Raw genomic sequence first — 27,166 nt, forward strand, 5'->3', positions numbered from 1 at the left:
CAGATAATAGTTTACCCTGTAGTTCTCACTCTCCCCCAGTACATTCAGTGGGTTATGGCAGGATATATAAAGTCCATCATCTGACCCTGCAATATCATTAAGGCAACTCAAAATCCCAAAAATGCCCCCAGATCACATCTCTTCTACCCTCTCCCTGTCCTCAGCAACTACTGTGGCCACTTTCTCCACCTCAATGCTACAATTTCTTCTATTACTCATCACAATAGTTTTACAGTAGAATATCAGTAAGTCCACTCTACTCCATACTTTATTCCTCCATTCTGTGGATCCTGGGATGGTGATGACCTCTTCACCTCTAGATCAAGAGGGGGCTTAGATTCCACATAGATGATGGATGCAATTCCTCTGCTTACAGTTGTAGGCACTCTTGATTCCCTGGTGTGGTGGCTGACCATCTTCACCTCCCTGTTAGCTGACCTGGATAAGACCAACGAACCAGAGAGTAGGAATCGCCACTCTGCTGAGGCTCAGGGCCCAGCTGGCACATGGGCAGTCCAGAGGAGCATATAATATTATTAATCAATTATATAGCTGCCCTCCACAATATAAGACCCCCTTATGTAAAATGGAAACATAATGTCAGCCAATCAGAGCATTTCCTCACTTTCTTTCACGTTTGCCCTGTATGAACTTCCCCTCTCCAGCCCCATGGCAGAGCTCTCTTTTTCTTTCTGAATGGGATGCTGCCCAATTCATGAATTGCTCAATAAAGCTGTGAGATTCCTAAATTCCATGAAAAGTTGTTCTTTTATCAGGTGTTAACCACAGGGGAAACAATGAGGGAGGGGTGTATGGGAGCACTTTGTTTTCTGTGCAACTCTTTTATAAATCTAAAAATATTCTGAAATTAAAAGTTTATTTTTAAAAAGGCAAAATAAAGAAGGGCAGTATCTCCTTGGGACTGTACATTGAATTAGGCATTATAAATAGAAAAGCCAAAGCATTTTCAGATTCCCCTATTTGAGCAAAAAGGAAACTTTGTTCATGCTGATGAACTTTCACATGCGCCATCTAGAACTGCAGGCTCAGAATGTGAAATGCCATTAAGATTCAACCTCAAATAATATGGGCAGCAACTAATTAAAGATTAATTAAGGTTGATCTGAAACCATTTGAAAATTGATATATGTACTCTTAAAGCAAAGGAATTAAAGATGAAAAATTTATCTGAACTATTAAATTTGAGGCAATGGTGGAGGAGGGGAGGAATGCAGAGAAAAAATAGAATTAACAGGGAAGGGGAAGAGTTTTCTTCTATTAGAAGGGGGAAGAGGAAAGTTCATTTCTTTGGGAAGGCTTCCTTATCTCTTAGACACTCCATGCTCCCTATGATACTTTCCACAATTGTAGTTTATTTACTTACTTGTAAAAGCACTAGCTACCATCACCTTCCGGAGAATGAGTCTTTGGACTTTTACTTTTAAAGACATAGTTCAAATGATTCAAGAGTTATGGCCACCTTCCCAGACTTGTAAGAAATAGGGTTAGGGTGCTAAAGTCACCAGCTACTATGCACTGTAACCTACTTCATTAAAGTCCTGTTGGGATTTTATGGTGCAAGATAATTTTATATCTGTCCACTAAAATATGGATTAATTAGATTCCTCAACACCCGTACTTAAATAATATCTGCAACTGACATCATATTTCCAATGGAGCATACATAGTCTTGGTAAATTTTTTTAAAGACATTAAAGATACAAGATGCTAATTACTGCAATAAACAATAATCCTTCATGTAGAAGCGTAAAACAGGACCAGGAGACTATTATTTACTTAATTGGCCTTAATCTATTCTTTTGTCTTAGCCAAAACATTCTTCTACTTTGTCTTTTATTCTTAGGGCATAAATTTGGTTCAATCACAGAAGACAATGAAGAAAGACTACAATGTTTTAAAATAAGATGCCATTAAAATCTGTTTCTTTAACAAAGCTCCAGGGTTTTAGCTTCTAATTATATCTGTTTAGCAGCAAAGCCTAGAGATTCCTTAGGATAGAGAGTTTTAAGCAGAGAGACAGCTTGTCCAGTGGCAGCGCTCGCCACACGGAGGAGCCATGACACAGCCCAGTCAGTGCAGAGGCCACAGCAACTCACCCAACTTACACTCTCACCGAGGGGGCAGGCCTGCCCCTTCTCATGCAGGATTTCCCCAAAGGAAAGTTGTGATAGTCCTCTACTCAAGTTCAGAGAATTATTTATAGCCATTCAGAGCCATCTGCATTGTCAAACCATTTCGAAAGAGAGCTGGAGAGGAAGACCGTGTCAAGCTGCTTCTGACAGGAGGAGGGCAGATGAACAGAACCCTAACTCGCTGCAGGCTAGTTCCTTTGCCTTTCTCTCTTTCAACATCACAGAAAGCCAAAGTGTCCCTCAAGAGAACATAAAACAGTGCTTCTCACCATTTAATGTGTATACTAATCATGAGGGATCCTGGTAGAATACATATTCTGATTTACCAACTGGGTGGGAGCCTGAGATTCTGCATTTCTAACAAGCTTCCAAATGATGCCAATACAAGACCAAGCACTGAGCCCCAAGAATCTAGAGGAATCTAGGCTATTCCGTCTTTAAAGGACATTTGCAACTCAGTTTAAATCTCTCTATATATACAGGCTCCAGCAAGGGAATAAAGAAACGGTAGACACATGAAATAAACTAAGTGCTAAACAAAATCTAAATGTAATATACAAGGCTGTAATACTCAGAAAGATTCCCCATTAATTAACCTAATAGGTTAATTTAGTCATGGTTCACTAAAACACTCCTTTATGCAGTTAAAGCTAGTGCTATTTAATTCACCAACGTAGCCTTTATTTATCTTGCTTTTCTCTGATGGAATGTATTTGTTTGTAGAACAGACCGAAAGGTTAGTGCCTAGGAAGTCAACATTTAAAAAATCATGAATTTTTTTTTTTTAAGAATTTTGTTTTGCTATAATCTGTAGAGAAAATTTATTATACATTACAGATGTGGTCTTTTCATGTTGGTATTCACAGTATTTGGAAAGTGAAAGATTAAAAAATGACATTCCACATGCCCTTGGTGACTACTGAAGGAATTGAATTGATTAAACTGTCACTCATCATTTACTGCGGTTAGTGCTTCATTAGGCACAGATAGGCACAATATATCTTAGTCAAATACTTCTACAAAGTACTTAGCTCTCAAGGAATGAAAACAAAACAAAGCAAACCCTCAGATTTTGGATAGAAGCCCATCTCAGAAAAAAATTCTTTTCAAAATAATAGACGTTTATATAAGTGGGGAAATTCAAGATTTATTTTTTATACATAGAAACAAAATTACATCTCTAATAAACTGTACTTACAAAGTAAGCATTTTAAAATCAGGACAAAAATTAAAACAAAAGTAAAAAATGAAATCCAGAAAGTCAATAGAGTTTAGCCAAAATCCAGGGGGGTCTGCTGCTGACTCGGCAGCAGGCTTGGGGTCAAGGTCCCCTGGTCCCCTCACCAGCCACCAGCGTCCATGGCTACAATAAGACTGGCAAGGAAGAGCAAGAAGCCCAACCAGCCTCAAGTTCTGACAGCATGCATGCTTCTTACCTTGCAATGATAATACCTACTGAAATCCATACCTATCAATATCTGTCTACCTATCTATTTTTCTATTTGCATGTATTCATACTTTAAAAAGGCTTTTTTAAATCAAATGCCAAGCTATATTTTTCTTTCTGGTCCAGTTACCTGAGCCAGAAAACCCAGGAACCATTTGAAACCCTTGCCTTTCCCTTACTATTATACTCACCCCAGTCATCAAGTTTTCACATCTTAACTATTCCTCCATTCTTGTCTCCAATCTCTTTTCTCAACCTCCCTTTTCTCTGCCTGCTTTATCCCTATCCTCAAATACCAGATGTTCCATCTTTATGTGGCCCCTCTGTCCGTGCAATGGCCCCCATGTCCTCCAACCCTAGCTTTGCCATCTTAGAAAGATGGCCTAACAGGTGAGTCTGGTGATAATATCTCTTTAACCACCCATTAAGGGTGAACTTACCACCTTCCCCTCTGAGGTACCAGCATACTAACAGCTTAGCTCTGTTAGGGCTCGTCACCCAGTCTTTCCCTCTGTAATGGGGGGCACGGGTGGATCTTTCTCATCTTTGCATTCCCAGGATCTAGTGCAAGGCCTGGTACAAAATAAGTGCTCAATAAATACCTTCAAGGAGTGTATATAAGGGACAGCAGTAAAGAAAGGAACTTGAGTTAGAATTAATATTTTCCTAAAAAATTTAAAAATAAAAAATAAATTATGTAATTTCACCAAAATATATGACCTAGGCACTCCAAAGGAATTTCATCAGTCTCCCCAGAAACCGTTGGTTCAGCAGAGTGGTTTGCTCAAGTACTAAAAGTCAGAGATAGAAGGGACCTTAGAGAATGCCTAGCGCAACGTTTTGGTTTTACATGTAAGAAGAGTGTATTATATGTTTTAATATCATAGTTTAAGTCCCAGAACAGGAAACTGTGTCTCCTGAATCCTGGCCCAGTGACTCCTTCATTATACCATGTGCCTTCCCAGTTAGAATAACCTGCCTTTATTTGGTCAGTCTGGTCAGCTTTAAAATAAAATAAATAAATAAATGGCAAATGTGTTCTCCAGGTGACACAAAAGCTAGCAATGATAGAGATAAAACTGAAATCAAGTCTTCAAAATTAGAGATTTGGACAGAAAACACAATGAAACTATCTTAGAAAACTGAAGTTTATCACCATTGCTTGGGCACTGAAAATAAGATGATTGTTGATGCTTTAAAACACTTGAAAATTGAAAACAGACTCCCAAGGATAATCAAGACCCTAGAGAGGGTATCTTAAAATTACAACCACAGATTAAATAGATAGCCAGAAATATTCAGAAAAAAGCAAACAGGAAAGGCCTTTAGTGGAGACTACATAAGGAAAAAATATATAAAACTCAAAATACTGCATTGAAAGCTGAGAAATATTATTTCTTATACTGTGGAACAATGAAGGGAGAGGGAAGTCCAATTTGGGAAGTCATTTAAAATATATCACTGAACACAATTCTCCAAGGAACAACTATAAACCAAGCAGAGAAATAAAAACAAGTTAATAAGCCTTGCCCACCTTTAATTTGTTGCATGAAGCTGATACAGAATGAGGAATTCATATTTTAAAAATCTTTCCTCACAAATAAAATAATCTGGGGATTAGAAAACAAAATTGTTTGTGGGTAATTATCTTGATTACAGAAAATGATGTATTCATCAAGCAACCCTTTATGTGAAACCATACCTGGCACATCATAAAGAGAAATCACTGCTAAAATCTTTGTGTGATTTACTCTCCTATAAGTTTTTTTTTTAAGATTCTTTTAAAAAATTTATTTCTCTTCCCTTCCCCTCCCCAGTTGTCTGTTCTCTGTGTCCATTCACTGTATGTTCTTCTTTGTCCGCTTGCACTCTTGTCGGGAACGTATGTCTCTTTTTGTCGCATTATCTTGCTGTGTCAGCTCTCTGTGTGTGCGGCACCACTCCTGGGCAGACTGCGCTTTTTTCGCACAGAGCGGCTCTCCTTGAGAGGCACACTCCTTGTGTGTGGGGCTCCCCTACGTGGGGGACATCCCTGCGTGGCACCGCACTCCTTGTGCGCATCAGCACTGCGCACGGGCCAGCTCCACACGGGTCAGGAGGCCCGGGGTTTGAACCTTGGACCTCCCATGTGGTAGGCGGATGCTCTATCAGTTGAGCCAAATCTGCTTCCCCTATAAGAGTTCTGAATGCAATTTATAGTACATTAAACTGATATATTTAGTTCCAGCCACCTAATGGCATAGCTGGAATTTGATGGACTATAGTTAAGAATGGCGGAATAGGAGCTACTAAGACATATGACTGCTGGCTGACATTTAACAGTAAAACATCTAACAGCTATCTGATATCTTAGAGAATATATGCAAGACCTGAAGGCAAAAACCTTTCTACTATAAATCCTCATTGTCCTTCTTTTGTTTGTTTTTGGTGAAATTACTTGCCCTAGGAATGTGCACAGTACCTGTGGCTGTGCAGACTGGAAAATGCACATAGATAACTGTGTGAACAATGCCCCCTGGGGGTGTGCAATGCAGGCGCATTGGTAGCACTGCTAGAAGCAGGGATGAGATCTTTTCACCCTTATACCTCTGGTAAGGATTTGTTGAGTGGATGGGATGGAGGGATGGACAGAAAAATGGATGGGTGGTGACTCATACTGCATAAGGTAGACCCTTGAGGAATTGGGCTGCCCTGAGAGTCTAGGGTTTTTTCTGTGCCAAGAGCAACGAGCTAGTCAAGTGGAGGGAAACTAAGCAAGCATCTTCAGATTTTTTAGGTATAAAGTGGCCATAAAACAATAATAAACAAAATTATGGATTGATTTCACAGGGTTGCCAAAACTCTGAAAAGATTTCTAAATTAAATGTTAGGATTAAGTGTGACAAATATTTGAAAACTTATATAGTGAATATAATAAAGTCTTATTATCTGTTGAGTTTCCATTAGGCTTAGAATATATTTGGTTTTCAAAATCAAACATGGTAAAAGCTAGCAATACAAATCGAGAAGAACCATTTAAATTACCAGTCAGAAAGAATGAGAAAAGACTTGCCAAGCACTGAAAAAAAAAGGCACTTATGCAGACATCCCTCTCTTGGAGTCTAGTGTTTCACATGGAAATAAAGAAAAATAGAAAATGCTATAGCAAAAGTTGAACTGCCTATATGTGTATAAAAAGAACAGGAAGCTTCTTAGAGGTATTTACCAAGTGCTTGTTACATACTCTTGAGTAAATTCTGGTTTAATTTTTAATGGAATTTAGCAGGCTTTTTCTTGTCCATTTAAGTTAAGTTTAATTTCAATTCTTTTTCAATTATTGTTTTGTTGCTTTTCATTTTTCCTAATGACATCTTTTTTTCAATAAGGAAAAAAAACACTACATTTGAAGAACAAATTGAAAAAGGTGCGAATATCTACATTTATCAATTACATGATAAATCCAAGAAAACTACTAGAATATTTGCTATATAAATTTACACAGCTAAATACCAGTCAATGAAAATTGATTCTTAATTAAAATACACCTCAGATTATTCAGGGTCCTCAAAATTCACAAATGCCACAATATCACAGAGATCCCCATTTCCCTCCTTTAGCGAGCAGTTTGAAGTAAATATCCTAGTGGAGATAAATATATGTGTGTGTGTATATATGGATCGATAGATAAATAGATAAGCACTAAGCAATTATGTTCGTTACATGTATTTTTTCCCCACCCCTCCCCCGCCCTGCTGTTTTTGCTGACACTGTCCATTCACTGTGTGATCTTCTGTATCTATTCCTCTTTTTGTCTTCTCTTCTCGTCTTTCTCCTCTAGGATTCACTGGGATTGGATCCTGGGGACCTCTGATGTGGAGAGAGGTTCCCTGTCAATTGCACCACCTCAGTTCCTGGTCTCTGCTGCATTTCACCTTGACTCTCCCCTTTGTCTCTCTTGTTGCATCATCATCTTGCTGTGTGACTCACTTGCGCGGGCACTGGCTCACCATGCAAGCACTTGGCTTTGCTGAGTGGGCACTTGGTTCACTGCGCAGGAACTCACATCCCTACGTGGGCACTTGTGTGGGCACTTGGCTCACCCTGTGGGCACTCGTGTGGGCACTTGGCTCACCCTGTGGGCACTCAGCTCACCAGGGAGGCACTTGGCTCTCCACACAGGCACTGGCTCGCCATGCAGGCATGCTTTCTCTTCTTCTTTTTCACCAAGAGGTCCCAGAAATCAAACCTGGGTCCTACCATACGGTAGGCGCTGGCCCTATTATTTCAGCCACATCCACTTCCCTATGTGTATTTTTTACATTGAGTTTTTTAAATATATATTTTTCTTTATTAGAGAAGTTGTAGGTTTACAGAAAAGTCATGTATAAATTACAGGATCCCAACCCACTGTCCTATCACCAACACCTTGCATTGGTGTGGGACAACTGTTACAATCGATAGTACATTTTATAATTGTTCTATTGACTAAAGTCTGTAGTTTAACTTAGGGTCACTGTGTAGTGTAGTTCCATTTTCCTCGTGTTTTAAATTGCTGTTCCTTCACAGAGATATTTATAGAGGCTCCTAGGTCCTCTCCAATCACAATTCCTTCAGTCTTGTCTTTTCTATGCACATAAGTTAACAGCCAACCTTTTCACTTTTACTGGATTAGAAATTTTCTATTGGCTGGAGCATTTACTTAAAGAGTTTCCCTAATTACTTTTTCTTGCTTTAATAGCAGGCTCATGTTGGATCCACACATACCATAGATCCAAAGGACTACTTCCTATAATACATTCTTTAATCCATACAATTGATAAAACCTTTTAAAGAACTATCACTTCACATTTTATTCCCTTTCATATTAGCTCATCAACAAGTGTATAGCTTCCTTTCCAAGTTTGTTTTAATAAATAAAGTTGTCATCATTTCATTAACAGTTAAATGAAGGATGACAAGTTTCTACAATTACACTAAGATGTGGAGTACTCATGAGGCACCTGTCTACAATATGCTGTTTGACTGGCTTCCTCTCATCTTCATATATAACTAAAATTTGGGGAGCAGATGTGGCTCAAGTGGTTGAGCACCTGCTTCCCACATGGGAGGTCCAAGGTTTGATCCCCAGTGCCTCCTAAAACCAAAAAACAATCAAGGAAACAAACGAAAAAGCCAACTCACTGAGCTGATGTGGCCCAGTGGTTGAGTGCTGGCTTCCCACATATGAGGTCCTGGATCCAATCTCCGGCCTTGGTACCAAAAAATAAAAATAAAAAATTGTGCCTCAGCAAAATCATAAATTGCTATATGGCAAGGATCTTAGAAATCAACCGTCTATACTTAAGTCCTTAGATATCAAATTACTCAGTAGGAGTAGGATATGTGGTTTTGTCTCCCTCCCTCCCCAAAGTGATCAAACTGTCAGTAACAGGGAAAAAAAAATTAAACAAGGATAAAAGGAGCTAATGAGGGTACATGAGTGGAAGAGACATAACCTGTTTTCAGAAGATGTGGATGAAGATAGAGTTAGCCTCTAGGCAGATACAACTTCAAATTTCCCAAGAGAAACCCAGAAAAGGCTTGGAGGCATAGGCTCCAGAAAGTGTGATGGAGAGTCTAAGAGCTGGATATAAGGCTGAAAGTTTGTACAAAGAGCAAATGAACAAAGGTCTTCTCTGACCACCCCCAATACCATCCTGCCCCCAATATGCACCAACAGGGCACTGGAAGTTTATTTTCTGAAGAAATTAAACCCCTAAAGCAGCAAACTGAGGATACAAGGTGAAGCAGAGAGCTGGGTGAAGCACAGGGCTAAGAAGAGAGGAATTAAGTGAAAAATCTTTTCATTGGACTGTGCAACCATCAGCTCCATTCTTCTACCGACTTCCAAGAGGTCAGCTCCCAGCAGCCAGCATGTGAGAAAAAAGAGAGAATAGACCTTCAGATATTGATATTTGGGGATCTCCCAATGAATATTCTCAGCTCTTCTTCCAAACTGACCTATCACTAGCCCCTCCTAAGTAAATTGCACACATTTATAAAAATAAATGACAACCAAAGATAACTCCATAACTGAAAAAAGCTTCCAACAGAGGCCAGAGAAAAAGAAGCAGGGGGAACTTATAAATATGGTAATTGAAATAAAAAATAGACATTTTGGAAGTTAAAAGTTGTAAAGTAAAAGAGAAAAGATTATTAAAAAATAGAAGTTTTAGCTAGGAGCTCCAACATTCAACTAATATGATTTTTTTCAGTTAAGTGAAAACAGAGAAGATGGAAATATTCACTAAAAGAAAAAAGAGGGGAGAGAGAGAAATTCAACAACTATTCTAAGAACTGCAAGATATGAGTCTTTATAATGTAAGGAACTAACCCAGCACCAACAGAAAAAGATATTACCGAGGTATAACATTGTGAAATTTCAGAGCATCAGGGATAGAGAAAGGAACCAAATGATTACCAGAGAGAGTACAAGGAGATGCACAAATGATTGAAAAGCAGAATGCAAACACACTTCTTGGAGCAATAGCGAAGGTCACACAGCTAATCAACATTACTAGAAGCTCTAAGTAAATCAATAAATGCATTCAAAATTCTGAGAGAACGCTAATTATATACTAGGACTTTATTAATCATGTATGGGAGTAGAATAAAGTAATTTTCAGAGAAATAAGAACTTGAAAACATTATCTCTAATGTATCCTTTCTTAGGAAACTAAAGGAGGAAGTCTTGGAAAGAGGACATCTGTACTAAGTCCGCGTTCCAGAAGGAAGATAAAACCCAGTAGAGACTTTAATGAAGCAACTACTTACAGAGGTGTGAGAGAATCAATAAGAACATTCAGAGACTAGCAACAACAAGAAGCCATTAGTCACCTAGACTTAAAGGATCAAGAGTCTAGTGAGAGTCGGTGCCTGGGAAGAGAGGCTTCTTGAAAGAAGTTGTGAGTAATTTCCAAAAATATGACCTAAAGCAAGGAAGTAGGGAAGAATACCCAATCTCCCTCTCCCCCTACTTGTCTTTTTTTTAAATTAATTTATTGAAGTATATCACTCATACATATACATACATAAACAATAAGTGTATAATAATAGTTGTGAACTTACTAAACAAACATGTTATCATACAGGACTTTAATAACTCACCTTACCACCAATACCTTGCATTGTTGTTAAGCCTTTTTAACTAATGATTAAAGAACATTGTCAAAATATGACTACTGGGAAGCAGCTGTGGCTCAATTGAGAGAGTGTCCACCTACCATATGGAGCATCCAGGGTTCAATACCCAGCGCCTCCTGACCTGCGTGGCAAGCTGACCCACATGCAGTGCTGCCATGCGCAAGGAGTGCTGTGCCACCCAGGGCTGTTCGCCATGTAGGGGTGCCCCAAATGCAATACACCCCACAAGAACAGCCACCCTGTGCAAAAAAAGCACAGCCCGCCCAGGAGTGGCGCTGCACACATGGAGAGCTGAAGCAACAAAACGATGCAAAAATAAAGTGACACAGTTTTCCTGGTGCCGCATGACAAGAATACAAGTGGACACAGAGGAATGCACAGCAAATTGACACAGAGTGCAGCAACTGGGGGGGGGGGGGGCGGGGAGGGGAGAGAAACAAACAATCTTAACAAAAAAATTACTACTAACCAAAGTATTTTCCCCCAACCAACCTTATTACTATTTTCTTTATATCATTTATACAGGAACATACATAAACAATTAAGTGTATAGTAAAAGTTGTAAACTTACAAAGCAAACATGCATAACATCATACAGGGGTCCCGTACATTAACCCTCCACCAACACCTTGCACTGTCGTGAGGCGTTTGTTACAAATTATGAAAGAATATTGTCAAAATCGTACTACTGATCATAGTCATTATCTTACATTTGGTGTGTTTCTGACTGAACACAACTGTAAACCAATAGCCCAGTATGCTTAGAGGATGCATTCCTTAGAGGTCATCCATTCACGTGACAGGGCAGGGCATAAGAGGGTAGAAAATGGATTTAGAGGGGGAATGGAGAATAACCAGATTAGGACCCACAACAGGAGTAGGGCAAATGGAAGCCCCAGGACAATAGATGCTAAGATAAGAAATCTAAAAGCTGAGGGAGGAAAGTTTCAAGGAAAAAGTTGAAAGAGGATGTCAGGAAAAATAAATGGGACTGACAGATTTGCTGATGTGTTTGAACATTTGGAAAATATTTTTTATAGGCTAATGACAAATCTGCTATACCTATAAATAAGTAGCAACAGGAACAAAGAAAATAATGAAAAATATGGACAATTGTTAAATTCAAGAAGAGCAAAAAAGTTGTACAAGAAAGGGTACATAGTCATCAATATTACTTGACTTAACCATGAATAACATTTACATGTTAATTTTAAAAAACATGATCCAGATTCCGTATTAGGAGAATGAGGTTAAGGGCCAGGGGGAGAGTTGATATAACAAAGTTATACCCTCATTTACCACAATAAGTACTTCATAGACAATGTCTAATATATATATATACACACACACATACAATTTTTAAAAAGCCATTGGCATTTGTGCAAGAATAGACTTATATTTGAGGAAAAAAGAAAAGAAATGCAATATAAACTATTGTTTAGACATATAGAGATAGATATCAAAGAAACAGCTAAAAGAGTTGAAAGCGGTTGCTTTGCAGAAATAGAAATGGAAGGGAGTAAAGGGTAAGGCAGGGGATTACTGTTTTACTCTTGTTACTATTGTGGCAAGCATTAACTATTGACTATACCTTGGATATACTTTGCATCATAGTTTTCTGATTAGGAAACGGAATATAAGGGTAGTTAAAGGATTTGGTCAATCAAGGTCACACAGTGAGTAAATGCCAAAGATGGAACCCAACCTAGGTTTTCAAAGAATTTTTTTACTACAGCATTGCTTCTCCTTTATACAGAAAAACTTCGCTAGTCATATTTTCAGAAAATTGATTTCTACATGATTAAATACATATCTTAAAACATAAAAGGCACTAGGGTACATGCAAGCTTCAATTCTAAACTTTGACCATGAATTTACACATTTACAAATGAAAATACACAAACGCGAAAGTAAAATGAGGGCATTTTGGGCCAAACGTTCTCTATAATTCTCTCTTCATAGAAGGTGTGTGATTGTTCCTTAAATCTGGTGTACAAGCTTCCATTTGTGTTATCTCTCCGTTAGCATTCTTGTATGCTGTACCCCAAGAGAAATGCAATATATTTAGCTTGGTTGATTGACCTCCTTAGAGTTGATAGGACTACTATTCTTAACATTTGTGGTGTTTCTATTTCTTAAGGAATTTCAAATGTAGCCATCTCTTGTTATTCTAACAAACATGATGCAGATGAGGTATGCTGAAGGCTCTAATCATAAAACTTAGTTATTATGATTGACTGTTACAAAAACCATCCAAAACCTAGTTTGTGGATAGCCAATTACTTTTCCAACATTGACAAAAACAGGAGAATTTTTGTTTTTAAGATACTTAGTAGTGAGGACTGCAAACAATGCCTCATTTTATATATTATCATTCAGCTTATTTATCTCCAACATATTACCAAACATGTCTATTGAAAACACAAATATACCCTCTCTCTCATAAACACACACATCGAAAAACAAAAATGGGATATAAAAATCACAAGTACGCTAGATTCTTTAAAGAATAATGGACCTGGGAAGCGGACTTGGCCCAATGGATAGGGCATCCGCCTACCACATGGGAGGTCTGCGGTTCAAAGCCCGGGCCTCCATGACCTGTGTGGAGCTGGCCCATGCGCAGTGCTGAGGCGCGCAAGAAGTGCCATGCCACGCAGGGGTGTTCCTCGCATAGGGGAGCCTCACGTGCAAGGAGTGCACCCCATAAGGAGAGCAGCCCAGCGCAAAAGAAAGTGCAGCCTGCCCAAGAATGGCACCGCACACACGGAGAGCTGACACAACAAGATGATGCAAAAAAAAGAAATACAGATTCCCGGTGCTGCTGATAAGGATAGAAGTGGTCACAGAAGAATGTCCACACAGCGAATGGACACAAAGAGCAGACAACGGGGGGTGGGGGAGAAATAAACAAAAAATAAATCTTTTAAAAAACATATTAAAAAAAAAGAATAATGGAACTGCTTTGCCTTAGCACTCTAAGGCCATCACTGAATTTACCTCTTAAGCAGCTACTCTACAATGCCTTAATAAGCTAAAATTAGATAACTGTACTTACAGAGATAACTCATTATTAGGCAATATAATATATATTTTCTGCAATGAATTTGAGTTTGTAGCCAGCAGTCCTTAAGAAGTGAATTAGGACTCAAATCCATTAACCCTCTTCTGACCATCAGTATCTAACAAATTATTGCTCTGGAGCACTATAAGAAAGGTGATATCCTGGCGGAATTACTAGTTATTTTCAAGGGTGTTCTGGTATGCATTATAAACTACATGGTCACCTTAGTTGTAAGGGACTTCAGTAGTGGGAGTGGCTCAGAAACTATGGCTGCCACCAAGAGTCCAGTTTTCAAGACCTGGGATGCCATTTCCACTGTCCCTGGCTCTTTTGTTATGCCTCGTGGAATTCTCAAGTGACCACGCCAACAAGTCACTTGGACCAAGTGTTATTTAAGGAGCTCTCAAGAGCTCTTAAAGAGTTGTTACTTTAGACAGTGACTAATTCATATCCTCCATGGTCTTATGACCTCATTAATCAGAAAACTGTGCAAGTACTCTTGGCAGAGAGATGACTTTAATGTAGCTCATAAACTAAAACTCTCATTCTTACTTGCAATCTTTTTAAAAATGGACTCATTCCTTTTAGCAGGAGTAGCAAATAAGTAATGGTTAGGAGGTGAAAAAATATATGCCAAGACAGATTTTTGTCCAGCGAAAAATATATTCAATTCAACGATTCAGGTTTTAGTTTATTTTAAAGAATTCCTCCCCCCGCCCCACCCGAAAAACAAAACAAAACTACATAGTAGAATCTGTTGAAATATCTTTGTTGAGGTAGAAAGGCAGTCCACAAGGCTGCTGAGTGAGGGAGGGTAGGGGTGGGGGGTGCAAAGGACATCACAGGACCCAATGTATAAACCAAGTTACGGAAGAATTTCACTGTATTTGTACTTTTGGAGTTAGTTTAGCAGTAAACTAAAGACAAACTCCTCAGAAATCATCTTAGGGGACTGTGTAATATGTTATAAAAAGAAAGTGCTGTGGAGTGGGTTAGCCCTGAGTTTGAATGCTCTGCTATTTATTATCTGTATGATCTAGACTATTCCACTCAGTCTGTTGAGTCTTGTTTCTCTCCTTTGTGTCGTGATACAGTAGGTCGGTAATTAAAGCGTATAATGCAGGGCTTAGAGTACAGTAGGCAAGTACTTATGTTTACTATGTCTATAACTCAAGACTCAAAACTACAGGCTCTCATATGGAACAAATTTACTATGAGGGTAGAGGCTGCAAAATAGGGCACATTTATGCTTCTCTCACTTAAAATACTGCTAAATAAACCTGAGACTTAGGAAGCTTTACTTTATTACAAAAATGATCCTTGATTCAAGAGAGATCATTAAAGATGATGACAGAACCTTGTGTATTGTCAGTATGTATGGTGATCAGGCTTATTACATAAAAAGTCATGTTAAATGGCCTTATAACACCCAATAAATAGCAATTTCTTTTCTGATATAAGCAAAATCAATTTTGAGCAGACATTTTTCTGTATTTCAAGGTTGGTATAGAATTTTTTTCTAGCCACCCAGCTGCTACAAAGTTAAATAAATTAACTTTAATCTTAAATCAGAGATGTAATAGAGAAAAGGGTGATTTAATATGCAATCTCATTACATTTGACAGGCTTATTTATAAATGATTTGCCCCACTCTTTGACAAGCATGGTTAATATGTTAATTAGTGTTTTAAAAGATGATGGAAGAAAGAGACTGGCAAAGATTTATTTTCTTCACCATTTTGGAGGAACACTGTAGTTAATACTACCAGGTAAATGCTACTATATTTTTTGGCTCCCCCAAAACACTGTGTTCTTGTTAAGATAATTATTTACCATATACAGATAACTTGGTCACCCTATGTTAAAAATTAATCCCCTAAAATAATTCCAAGCGACCTGCTTCAGCAAACAAATGAAGCAAGAAACATATTTACGGGCTCCTATAACAGAGCTTAAAGCTTATTTAGAGCAATGATCTCGACAGCTAGAGCAGAGCTCCCTGGCAAGGCAGGAACTATACAGATAAGCTGCTTCTTACATTTTCGCTTTTCTTAATGTGGATTTCAGGACCATGTATAAGCCTTTATGGTTTAGAAACGAAAAGATGATTTCCTATGCCTTGACTTTCAAAGAGGTATAAAATATAAGAATCAAGAAAAGTAACATAAAAGACAATGTTCAATTTGATTCCTTTAAGGAGGGAGGCAAAGATATCATAAAAGACGTTTCAAATACATTTGAAAAATGTATTTTCAAATCACACGTCATATTTACACATTGCCATGGTGCTGGAGACCTAGAGCAGTAAATCATAACATGCCAAACTCTGATTTCCATCATTTACTGACAGTGTTAATGTATATGTATCTTCATTAATATTTTCACTGCTTATGGGTATTTAAACAGAAAACTGGAAAATGTAACACTGTGTAAGGATCATTAGTTTTTAGTTACTACCCTACTGCCCCACCGTGGTAAATGAACTGTAAAAAAGCCTGAAACCACAGCCACCTGCCTCCCTGATATTATCCATAGGTTAATATTTGCATTTCTCTATGGTGCAGCTGTGCCATGACTCAATTACAGTCCTGTTTCTAAGTCCCTGAATACTCAACATCAACATCGTTGATTGTGCGAAACACAGTGCCCTATGAACTTCTAACTGGAAAGATATGTACATTTTACCTGACTTATAGGATAATAACAAAAATGGCTTTTAGAAAATGGCTTGCAATGAAAATAGCGTGCAATGAAATCAAATTCAGAATGACAGGCAAAACCAGACATAACTCAGATTTTAGGGTTTGGAAGTGAAGAGCCAATAAGCATGGGAAGCGGCTCAAATATAACACAACTGCTATTTGTTTTTGGCAATGAATAATCTTGGCATGCAGACGAAAGGGCATTTGGGGGCCACTATTTTCTATCAATTTTCCTCCCTTCCACTTAAATAAGTCTTCTTATGCTTCCATTATGTCTCTGTTCAAAGTCAATTGTCAGAGAGTGTCCAAGTCTTCTTCCTTAAGAGAAAACACACCCATGGATGCAGAAAAGAGGAATAGAGACAGCCTGGATATCAAATATTACACATCAGAAACAGACACATTAGCAAACACAGTCCATGTAGTTTTTCCTACTTTAAAGGTTTGGAAAAAATCAGCCACGATGTGTGAAAAAAAGTTTCTTCTGATTTATGAGGGTAGAGTCATTACTGAATGGCCAAGCACTGAGACAAAACTGGTTCCAACCCACAAACATTCCCAAACTATATTCTATTAGCAGAGGCCTTAACTGACCTCACTGAAGGACAATCTAGAATTTCCACACTCCAAAAATACAGAAAACTCCCATAACTCAAGAATATTTAAATAATAACTATTCACATAGCCAACTCTCAACTAGGCAGGAAGTAAGAAGGAAATGAGAAAGTCAGTGACTGTTAATCTTGATGCATTCAAAGTCCTTTATTTTCAACCTTTTCCTCCTTTAAAAATAATGATCTAAGTTTCTCTTCTACCCATGCCCCTGCCTAGGTTCAGGGAAAAAAAAATCTAACTTTGTAAACAACTGCCCAAAAGAAAACCAGGAGTATGATGAGAAGATGGATTTGCTTAGCCTTTCAAAGACAGACAGTAATCTTTACTCTCAGTGTTTTGAAATGTGGATTAAAATATATCAGATTTATTATAATGCATGACACATTTTATGGCAATAGATGTCAGGCTGTTTGAGGACCCAGAATCTTGTAGAGCTCTACTGAAAGTTATGGGTCTACACCCCATAAAAAATAAATATAACCATGTGTATACAAAACATTGTAAATATTTTCCAAGGCTTTATAGATCCTGAAATTCTATCCCGGAGGGTATATTAAGAAAATATACACTGTGCCCTACACGGCAAGGCATCTGACTGTCTTCTCACCACAAAATTACTGGATCAAAGACGTCAGGGCAGAAGCCAGCCTTTATCTTAGCCGAAATTACTAAAATCCAAGATTACCAAGGGTAGAGCAGTGAAGTGAGGGCAGAATAGTAAGATAAACAACATATGCGGAAGTTTTATTGAGGTCATAAACATTATATGAACACGTAGCTGCAATCTGTATATGGGGACATAATCACTCATGGCTGTTATAAAATAGCCATGTGCTGTGTGAATTGTTTCACTTTGCACACAACTGTGAGTCTGGAAAAGGGATTTTCTTATTAATAAAAGGCATTTTTAATAGTCAGTGGTAAGTTTTCTCTCAGTGCTAAAAATAGATTCTTCCCAGATTTGATTACTTGATTTAGATCATATTTCATTTGGAACTAAATACATTATGTATTATATTTTGCCACTCTTTGGGCCTCACAGGATAGATTTTAAAGCTTTGTTAAACCATCAATGAAACTGAGACATTACACTTTAAAAAAAATTTTTAAACTTCACTCTAATTGGTAACAACAGTTTTGAGAGAGATACTGTGACCCAATTTAGTGTTTAAGTTACAGTCAAAATTTCAGACCATTTTTATCTTAGCTTTGTTGTGAATTTAATATGCTCCCTGCTATTTTCAACCCATATAGGTGTTTGGAGATGGACGCTTCCTTGTTATAAAATAAAGCAACAATTTAAGACTCTCAGGGAGAAAAATCACTATCCTGGCAGAAAAATGTCTCCAGCCTTGTCCATCAAGAATCATTACCAGACACCATTTGCAAGGGAGACTCTGACGAGGGAAGATTCCCAATCAGGTTTTAAAAAATTCAGCACTATCGCCACACACAGGCAAATACTGCCACACCATTAATCTTCATTGAAACTGTTAGGATGTTTATCTAGGCTTGACCCAGACCAAACACTACAAACAAATTAGCAACAGAAAAGTGCACAGTTCTCACCACATGTCAAGGCAGGTGGAATACTCTGTTGAGCCCAGGAGGACATCAGGAGGTCTGTACCACAAGGTAACCACTTCATTGGAGTATGTGTGGCTAGGGACGGATTTTGCTCTTGCAAGACCTGTAGGTTATTGGAAACAGAAAGAAGTTCAGTGGGCATTCAGCGAACAAAGGAATTTAGATTTGAATCTTTACAATTTTAAAAAGTCAAACATGACACTAAATGAAATCATGAATGAAATGCCAAGGTTAATAGAAAGGTTGGGAAAATCATATTGTAGTCTGTTCGTTTTTAATATGTGCAAATAACCAGTAAATCAGTAATATTTCCTAAAAAAAACAGTGGCATCATGAATCTCATATAGAACCAGTAGAGTGAGCAAATATTTCAAAAACTATTAGATATTACAAGGAAGCTTAGCAATCTCCTGGACTTTCCAAAGTATGTGTCACAGAACTCTAGTTCTGCAGGTTAGTAATAAGTATTATGGGAAAGGGTTCCAAAGTCAAATACCATTGAGAAAATCTGGATTTAAAGAGTTAAACAGGTTTTCACACTTGGAGACTTCTTGGTGTCCTTAATTTTTGTAGTGTCCTAATAAGTTCGCTGTTCTCAAAAGTCTGTTCAAAATGTTTCCAACATTCTGCTAAACATTCATGAGAAAATGCTTATCTGGAAAGCTCATATGAAAGCCATCTAAATAAATACTTATAAAGAAATAGCTGAATAAGTCTGGTATATACTGATGAAATAATATAAGGTAAACTAAAATGTTCTCTAAGAATATTTAAAAACTGCGGAATATGGTTACAATAATAAGCTTAGTGAAAATGTACATGCAATATGCCATTATAATCATAAATACATATGCACAGAAAAATGATTGGTAGAAAATAGATTTAAATGTCTTTAATGTTTAGTTCCAGAATATGGGATTATATGTCTTTTTAATTTACTAAATTATTCCAAGTTTTGTCCAATGAATTGTATTCCATTTTAAGAAAATCACAAAAATCTAGAGATGCTGTTTTTTTAAAAGAAAAAATTTGGGGGATATCTTTCCATCTGGATATATTAATGCTTTGATGGTCAAAGCACATAGAAAATTTTTACAGCAAACCCACCATGACTTCATATTCCTTTTACTTTTCTGATTATTTAAATTTTTCATAGTATTAAACAACATGACTTTTTTCCTTAAACACTTGGCATTCCATTTTCTGTGCTATATGTAAATTTTTAAACTAATAGGACAGCTGGTGAGACAATGAATTTCTAATTAATTCAACTACTGTTACACTTACAGTTCTTTTCTACAACACAGTTTTTATAATGCTGCAATGGAATATTACAAATTGGTTAACATTTACAAGTATTCCATATAAAAAAGTATGGATTATACACACACAAGCATACACATGTATCCCAAGTTTCCTGCACATGAAGGGTGACTATTTTTGATAAAAGATTTCTACAATAACTTTTATTTCTTTAATCTGCAAGGTTTTATTCTACTACAAATGAAGCAAAACTCAATAATAGATAGGACAATTAGGACAGTAAACTGTCTCTGTAATTTGGTAATCCCATTAAAGAGTCTGGTCCCTTGAATGACCACATTTCTACATAGAAATGAAAGAGCTAAGCACAAGTCTGAAATTGGTTCTGGCTCTTTCCATATGCTGTTGCCAAGTCAAATGGGATGCAGAAAACATTCAGGCTGGATTCCCTTAGTTTTCCTGAGGCCCTGTTGTCAAAAAGCTAGGCCAAGAGAGATAGGAGAATGGAAAAATAGCTCAGATGACCAGGCTAGTTATAGAAAATTGCGATATTCCCAGTTTTAAAGGGAAAACTAGGACTAAAATAACCTGGAAGTAGTATAAATTAAAATAGATGTAGTATAAATTAAAACTGATGTCAAGTTAGTTGTAATGTTCACTCTGAATGAGAATTTGTTGAATTGCTCAAATATTTCAGGAAAACATAAATGGAAAAATCTGTTTTCCTACATTATATTGCTCCATCCCACATATTTAGGTCTAGGGCTACCCATACTCTATTCTACTGGAATATGGGTACACGATTCCCCAGACAACAGCAAACATGAGGGCTTTCAACATCAAACTATTCAGCATGTTTAGACTGTGGGTCTGAAAATGGTTTTCCATGAAAATGTCTGATACAGAATGAAGAATATTAATATGTTTTTAAGGTACCTTCTTCTACATTGCTTGAGAAAAACACTCTTTTACCATCTCACTTTAATATAGTCAGTCAATTAAAACATTTTCTTGGGACAAGTGTCCTGAAAATTGATGAGCAAAAGGTTTTTACCCTAAAAATGTTTCTGCCTGGTAAAAAAGATAAATAAATTCCATAACCTTCCAGGGAGGGAGCAAATTATTAAAACAGTGACAAACAAAACAAGAAAGTATACCTTAGAGTATAAGTCTATAATTACATTTTTAAAATATTTTGATAATGCCGTTGCTATGTATTTACACAGTTCATCCATCGAAACATGCTTACTCATGCAAAATTTATTAAACTGCATCCTCCAGCCAAAGGAAAACTGTAGGTCAGGATTAATTAGCACAGCATGTGTGAAAGCCTTCTTTCTCTGTTCCTTGTCAGTTGCTATGGTTACACGACAGGAAGAGAGCCACACTGCCTTTTAAAAAGGATGAAGTTCGGGGGTTATTATCAAAACTTCTTATGTCAGTGCTTAGTTTGAATTAAAAGTCAAAAACACCGTGAAACGCTAACCAGATGACTACAGGTTACTGGCATGCTGCTGCTTTAGCTGTGGGTGCCCACATGGGCGCAGGAGCCTGTGGGCATCTGAATGGTTCACACAACAATTCAGTATATCCACCTTTAAAGGTGGATATAGTAAGATTCCTGCTATTTAAGCCCCGTTCCCAATGATTCAAAGTTGGCAGCCCTGATACTAGAGAATCTTAGATTTCCACAAGAGTTAAGAAGTTTTATAGTTAACCTTATCAGTGAAGGAGTTCCTTCATATCTCTATAAGATGGCCATCCAACATCTGCTGTGTCCCTGACTCTGGCTCTCCTCTCCGGCATGATGCAGACTAAATCATGTGGCAGTGCTTCTGACATCTGTCTCAGCAGACCAGTCATTCAACACCAACCAATGAAGAATCTGGGTAGATCTCTCAGCTGCATTGGACACTGCCGAATACTGTCTTCCTTTTCAATTTATTTCCTTGAAGTCTCAGATTTAGAAGAGTTAAAGGAGTGGCTTGATCTCTTTCCAGGAATCTTTCCTATTGGTCCCTTCAATCCTGATTTTGTCCAGGGATATATGTTCAAACCAGTGTGTTCTCAAATCTACACACTCCATTGGGAACTGTTGCAGCTATCAAGTTTTTGACTGTCATCCATAGGTCATTTCTCCCAAGACGTTTTATCTCCAGCTCATACTTTGTCCATGACGTTCAGACCTGGGTCTGTGCAATTCTCCACTAGACATAACCATGAGGATGTTCTACTGGCTCCATCGACTCAACAGTCTCCAACCAGAAGTTCTCTATCCCCCTCAGTACTGTTACTGCAGGGAATACTGTCTTAAGAGTTCAGGAGTATTCACATTTTACTAGAAAGATGTTTTAGGGTCCAAAAACTAGGCAGATTTTTTTTAGCCAAACAAGGATATATGTTAAGGCAATATTTTATTTTGCTCTGATTTTATTCAATTATCTCTTAATTTTTAAAGAAAATAAATTATGCCAATTCCTTTAGATCCCAAAGGGCATAGATTTTTTTAATGTCTTGCTTTCTTTAATAACAGAAATGATCATAACCTTTTAATATAGATGTTCCAAGGAAGAAAGAAAATATTCAAATAACTAACTTCCACTTTTAGGGAGATTTTATATTTTATACACAAGATAAAAGCAATATACTTCATTTGGAAATATTGTTTTAAATGGAATTAATAGATATGGTAAAACCTGTCCCCATCTCCTTCCCGCCCAGTATTGGCTGCCCCTCCTTCTCCTCCTCTCCGTCTTCCGCCTAGCCGTTATCTAGACAGCCCACACTTTCCCCTTCCCCTCCCTTGCTCCTAACCTCTTAGCCAGCTTACTGTCCAGTAACCGCCTACGCAAGCAACAGCACCCGCCGGCACCAATCAAGTCCCTTTACGTATCCCTAGACCCTATAAAACCATGTCCCCTTCACCAATAAAGTAGACTTGTACCTAGACCTTGTCTCCGTGGTGTTCTTGCTTGCACCGCGCGTCCCCCGTGCCTGAGCGGAGAGAGCGAGGGCCCAACGGCTTCGTGCCGAACCCCCTCCTCTCCTTTGACCGCGAGGCAGCCCCCGTCCAAGAGAGCCCGCCTGGCCAACCGCGCCAACCCTCCCGGAGGCCCGCCGCTGCCCGCAATTGGCGCCCAACGTGGGGACCCGCTTCTGACGCCCCCCCCCCCACGTTCTGCTCAAGGTAGGGACTCTTCGGCGTCCAATACCCGACATGGGTGCTTCGCTTTCCTCCCGGCAGGTCCCACAGGTTCGGGCCCTGGCCGCCCTCTTGGAGACTAACCAAGTCAAAGTCTCCGTCAGACAGCTCCAGCGCTACTGGGACTTGCTCCTCCCGTTCAATCCCTGGCTCACTACCTGCCCACTCTGGAGCCCCCAGACTTACGCTAAACTAATTGACCGGGTCACCTCCGCCATGGAACATGAGGGGAAAACGTTTCCTCCCGGTCTTCTACCTGCCCTTGTGGTCATTCGCGCCTGCTTGCAGGGCATGCCCACTCCCGCGGCTGAGACTTACCCTTGCAACTCCCGCGGAAGCGGTGCCTGTGCCGAACACGATTCCCATGCGGACAGTGACAGAGTCGCTCTCAGCCCAGTTGGAGGCCGCGCTCGAGCTCAACCCCCCACGTGCGGTGGATTCTGACTCTGATCAAGATGGCGAACTTCCGCCTTCTTCTTCGCGGAAGAAGGGGAAGTCGGCTCAAAATGGCGCGAAGTCCGCCCGAGATGACGCACTTCCTCCTTCTTCTTCGAAAAAGGGGAAGAAGCCCAACTCCCCGCCCCTTCCTGCTTCTTCACGGAAGGAGCCTCCGTCTCTATACCCTCCCCTTCCTGTCTCGGCGCCATCTTACCACTACCCGCCTAACCCAGAAACGGAAGTGCCATGTCCGCCATCTTCCGACGATGACCTAGATAACGAGGGTGACTGGCCGCCATCTTATGTGCCGCCACAGCCCCTCCCCCACCGGGACTATCCTTCCCCACACGCTGATGAGTCCTTCCTGAAGCCTCCCACCGCCCCGCTCGCTGATCTTTACCCACTAAACCCCAACCGCTCAGCGGCTAATCCCCAAGTGTGGGTCCCATTCTCGCCCAAAGATATGCAGGCCCTCCGTGCCGCCATCCAAGAAGACGGGCTCGCCAGCCCCCATGCGCAGGACCTGCTCAAGCGCATGTCCGTTGCTCGCTGCCTCCCATACGATTGGATCTCTCTCGCTAGGGGCACCCTCCCGCCGGGGCAGTTCGTTGACTGGTGCGCACACTTCGCCACCAAAAACGAAAGGCAAATCGCCGAAAACGCCCGCGACGGCACCCCCTACCCTCCCAACGCGTTCCTTGGACTGGGGCGTTACGCCGCGCCCCTGAGATACGCGGGCCTCTCACAAGGCTTCTTTCTCCAACTGAGGGAGTGCGCCCTTCGGGCTTTCCGTAATTGCGCGGCCTCCGCCCCGGAGCCGCTTACCCGGCTCTTTCAAAAGCCGGAGGAGCCCTTCACCGATTTCATGGCGCGCGCGTCCAGGCCGCTGCCGAGCGCAAGGTAGTCGGCACGCAGGCCCAAACATCCTTCATCAAGGACCTCCTGCAGGAAGGCGCGAACCCAACATGCAAGGCAATCATCAGACCGCTGAGGGACAAACCCCTCCACGATTGGGTCCTAGCCTGCTCCGGCGTCAACGTCCAGGCCTCCGCCATGGCCCAAGCCATCCTTGCCGCTGTCTCAGCCTCCAACGAGTGTTTTCGCTGCGGCGAGGTTGGTCACTACGCCTGCGAGTGCCCCAACAAGTCGCGACCTCATCCAGGCCCGCCTGAGACGAGCCATTCACCTCGTCTGCCTTCTACCCCGTGCCTGCGATGTGGAAAGGGGTACCATTGGGCCCGCGACTGCCGCGTCCCCAACGTCACTCACAAGCCTTTAAACGGCTGTGGGGGCAAGCCTCAGCCCCGTGACAAAGAGGCCACAGCGACTCAGCCTCCCCGCCCCTGAAGGTGCTCTGGTCTGTTCCCATTCCACCCTCCACCAAACCTCTTCTCTCCATTCAAGTTTCGGGCCGCTGGCTCACCGGGTTGCTGGATATGGGTGCAGAAATCTCCTGCATCCCGCTCAAACAGGCCGGCCACCTTCCCCTCACCGATGGGCCCCTGGTGGTCGGAGCCACCGGTCAAGCACCCTCCCAGCAGGTCGCCCAAGACATTGCCTGGAGAGACGCAGAGGGTCACCAAGGAACCTTCCGCCCCCTCGTCCTGAAGGGAATATCACAAGTGCTTTGGGGCCGTGACATCCTGCATCAATCGGGGGCCGTTCTCACCGCATCGCCGCCACAGCTGCCCCCCCAATAGCTTCGGCCACTGTTCGCGTTCAACCTCCGGCACCCGTTCCTCTGCAGTGGGATACAGAGGAACCCATCTGGGTGGAACAATGGCCTTTCTCAATCCCTAAGTTGGACATTCTCAAGGGACTGGTAAGCGAACAGCTGCGAGCTGGGCACATCGAGCCCTCCACCAGCCCCTACAATACACCAATATTCTTCATTCAAAAGAAAAGTGGCAAGCCTCGCCTGCTACAGGATTTGCGAGAGATCAACAAGCACATCAAACCAATGGGGTCGCCACAGCCTGGCCTGCCCCATCCCACAGCCATCCCTCGGCATTGGTTCGTCGCTGTCCTGGACATCAAAGACTGTTTCTTCTCTATACCGCTCCACCTGGCCGATCGGCCGAAGTTTGCCTTTACGGTCCCTCAAACCAACCATCAGGAACCAGCTCAGCGATATCAGTGGTGCATGTTACCTCAAGGCATGCGGAACAGCCCCGCCATCTGTCAGTTATACATTCGGGAAGCCGTCCAGCCGCTCACGCAATACGCCAACATCATCCACTATATGGACGATCTGCTTGTCGCGCATCCCTCCAAATCGGGATTGCGCACCGTGCTCGACCGCCTACTGAGCCACCTGGAAGACTTGAACCTCAAGGTCAATCCACAAAAACTGACCACCCACCCACCATATCAATTCTTGGGGTTCTCCATCACCTCCACCGTGGCACCACAAGCGCCCAGCATCAGGATCCCCGATATGCTCATGCTCCACGAGCTACAGAAACTTTGCGGTCAAGTCAACTGGCTGCGCCCAGCGCTTCCTATCACCACCCAGCAGCTCCAGCCTCTGTTCCGGCTCCTGTGCTCCGGTGGTCCGCTCTCATCGGTCCCCAACAAAAGAATCCACCTCACCGAAGAGGCGAAGGGAGCTTTACTACAGCTCAACCAGGCCCTTGAGCGCTACCAACTTCAGCGCTACAACCCAGATAAGACATTGCTGGGACTGGTTCTCCCCACGCGGGGCACGCCCACTGGCCTGCTCTGGCAGGATGGGCCCCTCCTCTGGGTACATATGGCAAAGAGCAAGCTCAGAAAGATCTGCCCGCAAACCACCCTCTTCGTCCAGCTCGCTACCGCCCTGGTCGATCAGGCCACCCACCACTACGGCTACCCGCCGGACACTCTCGTGTGGCCACTGACTGTGCAACAAACTACCACCTTGCTGCGGGAGTCTTCAGATATGCAGGCGCTCATGGAACTCTACCGAGGGGACCTCGATAACCACTTTCCACAGCATCGGTTACTGCAGGGCCTTCCCCTGCTAGAAATCGCCGCCCCCGGCCATTTCCCTTTTCCGTCCAGCAAGCCTCTTCCAGACACCACCATCATCTTCACAGACGCCTCCAAGACTAAGTTTGCCGCCGTTGTCTTCGCACCCAGCGAGCACCAGCCACGTTCACACGTGCGCCTCCATCAATCCTCTGTGCAAGTGGCCGAACTGCGTGCTGTCATCTTAGCACTCCAAACCCATCCCCACTGTCCACTGAACATCTTTACAGACAGCCTCTACTGCCTACAAGTCTGCCAAGTCATCGCCTTTTCTGCGTTTTTTCCGCCCGACAACTCAGCGAGTGAAAGCATCAAAGTCGCTCTCCTGGACCTTCAAGAGCTCATAGAGAACCGCCGACAGCCTTGGCTCATCGCTCACATCCGCAGCCATTCCGGCCTTCCCGGGCCCCTGGCCCATGGCAACCACCTTGCTGATCAGGCCGTTCACCTGCTTCCAGCCGAGACCACTGTCGCAGTCGGAGACCTCATCAATCAGGCCAAGCTGCTGCACGCCAGATTTCACTT

General features: G+C 41.2%; 1 protein-coding gene across 6 annotated transcripts in view; it reads right to left on the bottom strand.

Annotated features, from left to right (window-relative positions):
- CDK14 (cyclin dependent kinase 14) overlaps window positions 1-27,166 on the bottom strand; it is a 605,606-nt gene that overhangs the window by 211,699 nt on the left and 366,741 nt on the right. For all 6 annotated transcript variants that reach the window (XM_004457637.4, XM_058297008.2, XM_071215175.1 and 3 more), the window contains one exon: window positions 18,712-18,832. In XM_004457637.4, coding sequence (XP_004457694.2) covers window positions 18,712-18,832 — 121 coding nt within the window. The remainder of the gene's footprint in view (window positions 1-18,711; window positions 18,833-27,166) is intronic.

The sequence above is a fragment of the Dasypus novemcinctus genome, chromosome 5 (assembly GCF_030445035.2).
Source record: "Dasypus novemcinctus isolate mDasNov1 chromosome 5, mDasNov1.1.hap2, whole genome shotgun sequence".
Lineage (NCBI taxonomy): Eukaryota > Metazoa > Chordata > Mammalia > Cingulata > Dasypodidae > Dasypus > Dasypus novemcinctus.